At 40.9% G+C, this 12,138-nt stretch overlaps 1 protein-coding gene across 2 annotated transcripts in view; it reads left to right on the top strand.

The window, feature by feature from the left end:
- The window catches only part of EPG5 (ectopic P-granules 5 autophagy tethering factor), a 77,529-nt gene that overhangs the window by 36,251 nt on the left and 29,140 nt on the right, over positions 1–12,138 (top strand). For both annotated transcript variants that reach the window (XM_084888385.1, XM_084888386.1), the window contains exons 22-27: positions 471–637; positions 1,700–1,921; positions 3,632–3,755; positions 6,865–7,009; positions 8,938–9,109; positions 10,582–10,744. In XM_084888385.1, coding sequence (XP_084744511.1) covers positions 471–637; positions 1,700–1,921; positions 3,632–3,755; positions 6,865–7,009; positions 8,938–9,109; positions 10,582–10,744 — 993 coding nt within the window. The remainder of the gene's footprint in view (positions 1–470; positions 638–1,699; positions 1,922–3,631; positions 3,756–6,864; positions 7,010–8,937; positions 9,110–10,581; positions 10,745–12,138) is intronic.

The raw sequence follows: 12,138 nt of genomic DNA on the forward strand, positions 1-12,138 counted from the left end.
GCGAGGGAGAGAGAGATAAAAACATCAATGATGAGAGAGAATCATTGATTGGCTGCCTCCTGCAACCCTCCCCACCTCCCCATGGAGGATAGAGACTGCAACCAGGCATGTGCCCTTGATCAGAATTGAACCTGGGACCCTTCATTCCCATAGGCCGGCTCTCTATCCACTGAGCCAAACCCACCAGAGCCATCTCCTACTTTCTTGCACTATAGTGTTTTATGTGCAAATACATAAAGGCATGTCAAGGCCTGGACATGAGGTTAGACAAGGTGACAGTTGAGACCCTTTTCAATTCTAGGGTCTGTGAAATGTTTTGACAGAAGAAAAGCTGCCCCTTATCTCCTGCTAACAAGGAGGTTAAAGTGTTAGCTAGTGGGTTGGAGAAGTAAGTTCTGGATCATTTAGAAAGAGCAAACTTTGCGCTTGTGTTCATTTCATGGCTGCTCACAGCCCCACCTCTTCTGTAGAAAGCCCAGGCCCAGCTGAAGCTCCCCCTGGTGCCATCGCTGCAGAGGCTTCTGATCTATCGCTGGGCCCACCAGGCTCTCGTCACTCCATCTGATCACCCTCTTCTGCCGCTCATCTGGCAGAAGTTCTTCCTGCTGTACCTGCACCGCCCAGGACCGCAATACGGGTAGGTAGCCAGTATCGTCGTCCGTTTCTGTGACTCCTTCCTGCCTTAGCACTGCTCTGCTGCACTGACTTCTCACACTGAAGTGGGTGAGTTAGAGTCTTCACAGCTAGGAGTCTCCCTTCCTGCTTCACAAGTATTAGATAGACCTTTTTTGAGTTCAGGGTATGTTGTGGCAACTCTCTCCTTACCATCTCCCATACCTAACTTGGGGAAGACAACACCCTGGGACCCCTGGAAATGCAAAGGGAGAGAAATTGCCCCAAATGGGCTGCTTATGTGACTGTCACGGGGCTCGTTGGAGGAGGTCTGTGATTAGTTAAGCAGGTGTGGACAAGGTCGAGCTGTGTCTGGCAGCCCTTGGGCTGGGCCTTGGGACGTTTAACATTTCCATTGGATTTGAAGGGACTGACCAGTTGGAACTGCTTACTGTTACTAACCATTGATATTTAGCTCCAGTTAATTCCTAGCTCATCTTTCACTACCTTCACTTGCTTCCTTAAACATAAATGTTAATTCTTTGAAACTTCTGTTTTCTACCAGATTGCAAGTTCTTCAAGAGAAGAGACTATTTTTAAAATATATATATATAGCTATATTATTGATTTCAGAGAGGAAGGGAGAGGGAAAGAGAGATAGAAACATCAATGAAAGAGAATCATTGATTGGCTGCCTCCTTCACGCCCCCCCACTGGGGATAGAGCCCCTAACCAGGGCATGTGCCATTGACCAGAATCAAACTGGGACCCTTTAGTTCGCAGGCTGTTTTGCTCTGTACACTGAGCCAAACTGGCTAGGGCGAGAAGAGACTATTTTTAATCTCTTCCGTACCTCTAAGTGGATAATATCTTGAATTTGCATAGCATTCCACTAAAAAAACAACAACTATTTTCATATATATTATCTTGTTGGAGCCTCATAATAACTGTTATGATAGAACTAGTATGTATTAATTTAATGCTGTATATATATAGCTATAGTAAACTGACTTGTTATTGTGATTTTGTGGTTATATAAGAGGTACATCGTGTATTGATCTTGTGATCTATGCTTGTATTTCTTAAGGCTACCCATAGATGGGTGTATTGGAAGAAGATTTTTCCAAAGCCCTGCACATATTAATTTGTTGAAAGAAATGAAGAGGCGCCTGACTGAGGTAGCTGATTTTCACCACACAGCGAGCAAGGCCCTCCGTGTTCCAGTAGAGGGCAGTGAAGGGCTACCCGAGAGCCAGGCTGGCACCCCTGCTTACCTGACTTCACCGGAGCTGCACACAGAGTTAGTGAGGTAACACGTGGTTGTTTAGTCATGTACATGCTGTTTGCAGCACAATACTGTGCTGGGGCAGTTATGTGCTTCTAAACTACTAGATGTTATTCTCTTGTTAGATTCACTAGGGAAGGCAGCTTTGACTATAGGTTTATGTCTTGTAATGTTTCTCTTATGTTTCTTGTGGGAAATGAATCAGCAATTTGTATATACCTCTGTTGAGTACCTGGAGTCTTAAACTAGATCTTAAACCAGAGGCTTATGTCATTAGTTTTTAATGTAAAAACAGAAATAAACCTAAATAATTGGCTGTGGCAGGTGAACATCAAGGGAAGCCTGCTTGGTAGTTTTGTAAAAGAAATAAATGAGCATGGCAGGGCTCTTTAAGTGGGAGTTCATAGGCCTCTTAGGGGATTTCAGGACTCACCTGGGGCGGAATGCAGTAATCTCCCAAAACTGCTTCTAAAATCGGCACAATATTTTCATCCACAAAAGGTTAAGAACTTTGAAATAAATGTGGGTTCCTATCCCATTTTCCTTCGCTCTTCACTTATTTTTAAATATATTTTTAAAAATACGTTTTTATTGATTTCAGAGAGGAAAGGAGAGGGATAGAGAGGTAGAAACATCAATGATGAGAGAGAATCATTCATCAGCTGCCTCCTGCATGTCCCCTACTGGGGAACACGCCCACAACCTGATTGTTAACCAGGCTTAACCAGTGGGAAGACCATCTTTGGACATTTAGATCAGTGAAGAGAGTCTCTGCTGTTCCCTTCTGCCTCTTTTAACTCCCCCTTCCTTTGTCATGTTGGTAAAGTGTCCATCTGATCAAATCAGAGGCTGGAAGAGAGATCCATACCAGCCTCTTCCCTGCAAGAGCTCAAACCCCAGTCTTGGCTCTCTTCCTACCCAGACCACCCCAGGGGTAAAGGAGGTAATTTTCCACTTCATTGAGCAAAGCCAAGTCACGCCACCTCCGCCCAGTTCCCCACCCAGTCACTCGTGTGCTGGAGGCCACTCTGGTACCTTTTGCTGCGAACAGCTGCTTAAAGGACCAGTGATTTTAGCTAACTGGACTGTTTTCCTTATTAAACAAAATAAAAACAAAGGAAACATTAAGCTTTATAAAATGTTTTTACTGGAAAGTGTAGATTGTTTTTCTTTCTTTTTATAGCCTGGCTTTGTTTTATTTCTTCTTAATGGGAATGGGATCACATGCTGTGAGTTCTATCTGTGACTCCTGGGGCAGGAGATGCCACTGAGCCTAACGCTGACAGGTGCTGCCAACGCATAAGTTGAAAATGGCTTTTACTGTTTCTCAGGGAGACGGGAGGTATATTTATTTGGATGTTATTTAAACTTGTCAAAGCACGGAGGCTCACTGACTGGATTGCTCAGGAAAGAGCAGCTCCAAATTCATTCCTATGTTTGTGATAAAATCACCTCTTCTGGTTTTTTTCTGTTTACTGTATTTAATAATGCAATTCCCAGAGTCCTTCCTTCAGATCTTATCTTTTAGCAATTATTGCATAATATTTTATTTATCTGTAACCTGTTTCTCCCCAGCTGGCTCATGAGCTTTTTGGAAGAGTGATGGTTGTTGGAAACATTTTCTGTAACATGTGCTTTTTTTTATGTTGTGGTGCCATTGTTTCTAGAGATGTAAGAAACTTCATCTGTGTGCACATCTTTTATATTTTATATAATTATGTTCTTTTCTTTTAGGCTCTTCAATGTATATATATTATGGCTAGAAGATGAGAATTTTCAAAAAGGAGATACCTATATTCCTACTCTACCAAAGCATTATGATACTCACAGGCTAGCCAAAGTGATGCAGAATCAGCAGGTGAAACTATGGCTGTGTCTCTTTTAGCATCTCTACTGTACTTTGAATTGATCACATTCATAATCGAATGGTAAAACCACTTATAGATATGGAGACCACGTCCTCGAATGGTCATTGTTTTTGTGGATTTTGTCAGTATACAAGTGATTATTGTATTAATGGGATATTCCCTCTTGAATTTCCAACCCCACCATGACCTCACCTGAATGCTTGAAACTCAGTTTAGGACTTTCTACCATCTCGTAAACATAACCTTCCTTGTATACTTTCTTAATTTAAATTGTTGTAAGCTGAATACTTTTAGCTGTCATCTCCACTCCTATAAAAAGCACCGTGTAAGAATTTATTAGGATCCATACATTATATATGAAGTTACATGAATAGGTAGGAGCTCACCTATATGTGGCTTTGGAGATGACTCGTGGGTGTCGTCGTTTCTGTTGCCCTCCTGAAAGTACTCCATTCTAGTCTTTACATATTCTAAGCTGTTCTCTCCCTAGTACCCAGAGATGTCTGTGGTCCTTTTTTAGGCCAAAACTTCTAAGTTTTCTCTTACCTGTGTGTGTATTTCTCCTATTCCAGTTCTCTTTTTCTAGGTGCTGAACTCTACTAGGCATTGACCTTTACACTGGGATGGGATTTAGGAACCTCTAAGACTTGAGAGACTTTAATTTGGATCTTTAAACTTATCTGCTTCCATATTATATGTAGTATTTCATCTCTAGTAGGTATCTTTGGTTTCCTTCTTTCTTCCTTTTTTTCTCTCTTTCTTCCCTTCATTTCTTTCTTCTTTCCTTCTCTTTCTTCCATGAGTATTTATTTCGTGGTTTTAAAGTGTCAGATATCAAATGCCAAATATACAAAAAGAGACCTGGCACTGTCCCTGCATTCAAGGAGCTATGTCAAATGGGGGACTAAACAATGATCACATCTGGTGAGAAAGATTGTGGAAGTAGAATGTACAGGGTGTAAGAGGAGCAGCTCCCAATTCAGACTGCGACAGGAGTGGTGATCTTTGAGTTGAGACCTGAAATAGGAAAAATAAGTGTGATCTTAATGTCGTGAAATCCTGAGTGAGGTTCCATGCCCATTTCTTCTTTACATGCCACACATCAAAGCTTTATCCATGGTTTGGCACATGTAGGTACTTGGTGTTGTAGCATCTACTGAATTAGTTGTTTGTTTTTCTTAAGTCTACTTGCCCTTTTCTTTTATAGCTCCTATTTTTTAAAAATATATTTTTATTGAGAGGGAGATAGAAACATCAATGATGAGAGAGAACCGTTGATCGGCTGCCTCCTGCATGCTCCCTGCTGGGGATCGAAGGCACAAACCAGGCACATGCCCTTGACTATAATCGAATCCGGGACCCTTCAGTCCGAAGGCCGATACTCTAGCCATTGAGCCAAACCAACTAGGACTATAGCTCCTATTTTTAATCTGTAATCCAAGTTCTGGGTTTTTCTGCCCTTTTGTGTTTTCTGAGGCATCTCTGCTTAATCCATCACTGATTCTCAGGATTCTTCTCTAATTGTTAGCCTCTGTCAGCAGTTACTTAGCACAGAGGCAGAGAAGGTAACACAGTGGCCCCACTTAAAGAAGATGTGTATGCACAGCAGGAGGGCCTGGCATGGCACCTGGAACAGTCAGGTGCATTTAGGAACCATCCTGTGATCAGGATGACTTGGGAGCTCCTTCTCTGAGTCTGGAGTGCCTTGTGCCATGGTTAGTTTGGAAATAATGAGTTAGGACTTAATGGGAAGTGTGCTAATTTGAAGACAGGGATATCTTCAGGTTCAGAAGGATCCTTTAGACCACTTAAAATCAGGAAAAATAAAAAGGAAATTATGGTGCACAAAACCATAGTCTATAACTGATCACCTATATTACAGTTTGAAGTAGTTTTTAGTGTTCAGTGATGGTTGACTCTTTTTTCCTCATTAAAGTGAGTCCACCATTCTAATTTGTATTGATCACCAAAGTGAAGTACATAGAGAAATACAAGAATGTGCAAGACAAAAAAAAGAAGAAAAAAAAAAAAAGAATATGCAAGATAGTTCACTGAAGTGTGGGAAAAGAATGCTAGAAGTCCTGTTTTTTCTTATTTTTTACTTCATCTTTTACTATGAAAAAATTTAGTCATACAGGAAATAGCATAGTATATCATAGACATGCCCATTCTCCCCCTCCCCCTTTGTGTACCATTTGTGTAGTTTCATCTATAGTTCACCCGTACCCTCCACCATGTTATCTTGGAGATGATTCTAGAGAGCACTTGATAAATAGAAATATTAAAAGATAGGATTAAAAGTATGCACATGGCTTACCATGCTTGCATGCACTTTCTTTTTCCCTGAGTCCTTTTTGATGATAGGGGGAAAAAAAGATGAAGATTCAAATATAACATACTTCCAAAAGCATTTACATCTGAAAAACAATAATAGGTTATTAAAATCAAGCATCTAATCAGTGTTCAAATTTCTCATTGTCTCATAAATGTTGTAAAAGTTTTGTTGTGCTGTATTTGTACAGTTTGTTTGAATCAGGATCTGTATTTTGTTATTGGTTTATAGCTCTTAAGTTCCTTTAATCTGTAAGTCCTCCCCTTAGTCCTTTTCCCCCTTGCAATTTATTTGTTCAAGAAACTGGGTAGTTTGTCCATAGTTTCCCCACAGTCTAGATATTGTTTACTGCATCTTTGTGGTGAAGTTTAATATGTTTTTCTGTCCCCTATATTTCCTGTAAATTGTTAGTGGGACATAGGGTTTGAGCTAGTCCAGCTTCAATTATTTTCAATATATTTAAATTTATCTCTATACAATTTGTGTTATTTACCCATGTCTTATAATTTCTTAGTAATATGTATGTATAATTTAGAAACATACATTTAGTGGGGCTATAAACTTATTTTTTTCTGATCCAATGGTACTTAATGAAAAAAATTTTGAGATTCTTGCTAAGATTGTTAAGAGTACCAGTTTTAAATGCGATTCTTCCTAATGCTGGAGACCTTGGAATAGAACAAACTTATTGGTTCACTTTATAGTTAAATATATAGTTTTATATGTGAATATTCTGGAAAAGTTAAGGTTCTGTGTTTTCATTCTAGGATCTGTGGACGGAATATCTGAATATGGAGCGCATACATTATGAGTTTCAGGAAACCATTCGTCTGTGGATACAGGCCAAGCTTGAGTCCCATTCCACATCCTGCAGTTTGTCAGTTCAGCTAGACTTCACTGATCCTTTTTTGGGTGAGTCATACAAGCATCAGCCCCTTTGAATGTATGAAGGATGGAATGGATGAGTGAATCAGAGCGATTGAGGGTTAAGGTGTACAACAATGCATTCCTTCAGTAAGCATTGATTATTTTAGGAGTTCATAGTAACTTGTCTACCACTTAAGATTAGGTTAGGCTATGAGTGAGAGAAAATTCCACAATAGTAATAGCTTAAATAAGATAGAGATTTAATTTGATTTTCTCATATAAAAGGAGTCTGGATGCAGGCATTTCAAAATGGTAACTTCATGACCTATAAGCCTTCAAGGACTCCTGTTCCTCCTATGTGGCTGCCCCACTATTTTCACATATGACATCCACTATGGTCCAAGGTTGAGATTGTGGTCACATTCATGTTTTACTCAGCACGAAGGGGAATTTCCCTCTTTAAGGACTCTTTTGAGAAGCTGCTTACAGAATATCCAATTGTAGCTTATTGGCCCAAACTGAGACACATGGTTGTACCTACCTGAAAAGGAGACTAGAAAGTGACTTTAAAAAGACGTTTTTATTGACATCAATGTGTAAAGTGCAACTTTAAATTTCATTGTTTTGGATTTGCAGTTTTACAATTCAGAAGTCTTTCCGCTTATAAACTTTTCTTTGTATCTGGAATTCTTACCATACAGTACACATGGATCATATTCGCAGAGATACATTTAAAAATATATATTTATTGTTGAAAGTAATACAGATATTTCCCCTTCCCCCCCCCCCCCCCCCTTTGACTCCTACTAAAGACCTAGATTTTTAAATAAGAAGCTTCAGGTTTTTCTAGATAAAAGGTTAGGCGATAACCTCGAAGGATGGCACTGTGGTTGTGATGGTAGTGTTAGTTTTAGCAGTTTCACCAGTTATTGCACACTTATGACATCAACTTCCTTTTCTTGAATTAAATTTGTTTTGTTGACTTCATAGCTTTAGTCACTTTTGGTCCAGAGTGCTCTGCATTTATTTTTGCCTGTCTTCTATTTTGCGCTTAAAATATCCTTTATTTTTTATTTTATTTTTTTATGATAAGTGATATTGACTTTGAAAAAGAGCTTCCAGTTTTCTTTAGAGTCATGCCTTAAAATGTTGCTGGAAAGAAACCTGAACATATTCAGTAATCTTATCCAGTGGTGAATATCTAACTTGTTATATTCTGTGCAGAGAGTGGTAGTTCTAGTGGAAAAACCCCAGCTATAAGGGACGATCCTGGACTTGACCTGTTTGGAATGTTAAATTCCATCTGTTTGGGGTACAAACAATACAAGTCTTCTTATGCCAAGTAAAGTCTATTAAATTTAGTTTTTCTTAACAAGAATAGAAAATTGAATGCTACATTTGGAATGAAATCAGAAATTCATAGTAGTCCCTTAAGTGCTTGTTGACTTGACACTCCCTTGACCTCTCATCCCTTGTTATCTTTTTGTGGAAAAGAAACAGGGATGTGGCAGCTTTTCTTCAAGTTCTTCAGTTCCTGCCTGCGCTGTGGTATGTGTATAGTGCAGTGAGGAGAGAGGGAGGGAAGGCTGGCAGGCAGAAGTGGTTAGGGGCAATCAGGAAGGCAGGCAAGTGAGCAGTTGGGAGCCAGCAGTCCTAGATTGTGAGAGGGATGTCCGACTGCCTGTTTAGACCCGATCCCAGTGGCCTAAACAAGCAGTCGGACATCCCTCGAGGGGTCCCAGATTGGAGAGGGTGCAGGCTGGACTGAGGGACACCACCCCCTCCCGCCCCCATGCACGAATTTCATGCACTGGGCCTCTAGTAAGTGATAAAAGGTTTAGGCCTCTGAAGTATCTATTTTGTATATCTCAGCATTTTTTATGATGGTAACAGGCCAGGGCTTTGCACCCTCTTAGTAAGTTACTACCTAGTTGTAGCCATTACTCAGTAAATATAACTTTATTTTCTTTCAGCTAAAGAGAGGGTCTTAAGTAACTTGCAGAAACATGATGCTCCCCAGCCTCCCCTTGCTGTGCACCCAATGAGGCCTCCTGTGCCGGTTATTTCCTCTGATGTGCTCCTGAGTCAGAAGGACACCACCCAGCTGGTGCGCACAGACCTCAATCTGTTGCGACAGCAGGCCAGGTAAGCCAGGAGGCCCCTGGGTCACGCCTCCCTGCTTGCTGTCTTGACAGCTGGGTGATGCAGTACCTGGAAGGGTCCTCATCAGCATTCTGGCCATGTGGGTAATTGGTGGAGATGGGCCCAGACGGTTACTGTAGTTAACCAAGTTGTGACAATTTTAATTTCCCATTGAAATTATGTGGTGCTTTCATGAACGATAAATTTGTACATGTTTCCTATGGTGGCATTTCTGAGTGTCAGCAGTGCCAGCTAAGGGTTTCCCATGCTTCTCCTGAGGAACCTTCTGATAATGGAAAGGTTGTATTTAAAGGGAATGAAATGATTTACTTTCTTTTGTCACTGCTTTGTTCTCTCACTCTCTATACTCTTAAAAATCGGCACTGGCATTGATCGAAGTGCGGGAAAGGCATTTAGTGTTCTGTGTTCACAGGAGAGACAGAATGATCAACTCTTTCAAGTTCTAGCTTGCCATCTTATGAGAAGGAGCCTTATAAAGTAAAAGTCGATTTGGCAAATCCCACAGGAATCAACCTCTCCTTTTTTTAAAATTTATCTTTATTGTTGAAAGTATTACAGGTGCCTCTACCCCCTTCCTCCCGCCCCCCCGCCCCCCACACACACACCCCCCGGCCGCCAACCCACATGACCCCACCCACTCCACACCACTCCTGCCCCTGGGAATCAATCTCTTACTGGCCTTTGTTTCCTTTGCTGCTTTTGGTTCAGTTATTTATTTGTGTGTGCACACAACTCTACATATGCTCACACATACTGGCCTGCACGACAAAGTAATCATAATACTCTTAGAACAGTATTGACACCATGTAAGAATTAACTTTCTCCATTAAAAAATTATATATGTATTTTTATTGATTTCAGAGAGGAAGGGAGAGGCAGAGATAGAAACATTAATGATGATAGAGAATCATCGATTGATTGGCGTCTCCTGTATGCCCCTCCACTTGGGATGAGCCTGCACCCTGGGCATGTGCCCTTGACTGGAATCGAACCTGGGCCCCTTAAGTTTGCAGGCCTTAATCCTTTTATCCACTGAGCCAAACCAGCTAGGGCAACTTTCTCCATTTTTGAAAATTTAGTTTGAATTACGAATACATAAGAAATCAGTGGTACTTACAAGTAAGGGCACCCCTTTAGGGTAGTTAAATTAGGATGAATTTCTCATTTATTCTTGTATATTTTAGGGTTCATTTATAAAACACAGATTCTAAGTGGAGTTTTATTTCTGGCTAAAAAGTTGTCCCACTTTTTGTTTCTTAATTTTGTGGTTACCATGACTGCCAGGCTGAGAATTTGGATAAGTCTTGGCACACACACCTTTGGTCTTTTTACTGTGGAATACTTACTAGCATATCTTGCTCTAATGCAGGCTTGGGTAACTGTAAGCCTTTATCACTTATTATGAAATATTTCCTAAGACTTTCTTTGACCTCCTGATGATATTTTTTTCTCAGAACGGCAGCTCTTTGGGAATCTCAGCAAGTTGCCCTGGATAGTGAGCTGTTGGACACAATGCCCAAACAGTATGTTAATCGAGAAGAACAGACCACACTACATTTGGAGTGTAGAGGCATTAGTGGTAAGAGATGCCAAGGAGCAGCAGTTGTAACAGTTCAGGTAAGATGGTTTAAATTCCTTTGTAGTTCAGAGAATTTTAATTGAGCCCCTAATTGGCATGTCATTGAGAAACACTGAAAGAAGCACATAGCAGGTAAGCCATGTCTCAAAACATGTAACAGTTTTTAGAGGAGTGAAGACACACAGCTAATCAGCTGTTTCCATAAGTGCTGACAAGTCATATAAAACAGATAGAAATTCAAAGAAAAATCATCAAGGAGATTTTGAGAGAGGGAGCCTTAAACTGGTCCTTAAAAGATTTTGATAACGATAGTTTGGATTCAGTAAGAAGCAGAGTGGGAATGGAGTCAGCGTGACTTCATCTAGGGGTCAGGGGCTGGCTGTGCCAGTGGATTTCAGGTTGTTGGAAGAAGTGATAGGAATCCACAGCAGGAAGGTTGGAGTTCACGTTGGAAAGGATGCTCACTGGGAGTGCTGGCTGTGTGGCGGACAGTTGGGGGGCACTGAAGACAAACATGGGAGGGATCCGTGGAAGGCAGATCAGCTGGGCAGCGCCTGCCAACAGGCAGATGGAGAGATGTGCAACATCAGTATAAAAGTTAAACTGCCTCTAGAGTCACCTTCTTGAATTGGAAACATAAAACATGGATGTGACTTTGGAAGGACTTCCAAATGGAAGTTTAGCTTTAGCCAGCATATTATAGCATTGCTTCATACCATGCATACACCGTCTGAACATTGACAGAAGAAATAGAGGCATAGAGAAGTTACGTTACATACCCAAGGTGACATAGCCAGTGAGTGGCTAACCCAGGAGGTCCCAGGCAGTCTGGTTAGAGGACATACCCCTTAATCATCTCACCTCACTCCATCTGCACATTATTCAGGAATCCCTGAGCTGGGAAAGAAATGCTTAGAGAGAGGCCTACTTAGAGAAAGGCCTCTAAGCATTTGCACAAAAATAGCTCCCCTTTTTGGTGAGCTTTTAGAAATGGGGGAAATTTTATTTACTGACCCTTGGTTGTCATTCAAAAATTTCTCTTTTGTGTGTGTGCCAATCTCCATTTTTACCTGTTCAAATGTGTTCTTTTTATTCCCCCCCCCCAAATTTTCTCGATATTCTAATGTATTCTTTTAAAAAATATATTTCTATTGATTTTTAGAGAGAGAGGGAGAGGAAGAGAGAGAGAAATATTAACATGAAAGGGAGACATTAGTCTGCTGCCTCCTGTGTGCCCTAACTGGGGATTGAGCCCACAACCCAGGGATGTGCTCTGACTGAGAATTGAACTGGCATCCTTTTGGTGCATGGGACAATGCCCAACCAACTGAGCCACACTGGCCAGGGCTCTAATGTAGCTTTATCAATCTCCTTGGGTGACTGTTTTCTCTAAAGTGCCTTCTCAGAAATAACTTCTATATTTTGTATTTTT

Source organism: Pipistrellus hanaki (assembly GCF_964339955.1).
Source record: "Pipistrellus hanaki genome assembly, chromosome: 6".
Taxonomy (NCBI): domain Eukaryota; kingdom Metazoa; phylum Chordata; class Mammalia; order Chiroptera; family Vespertilionidae; genus Pipistrellus; species Pipistrellus hanaki.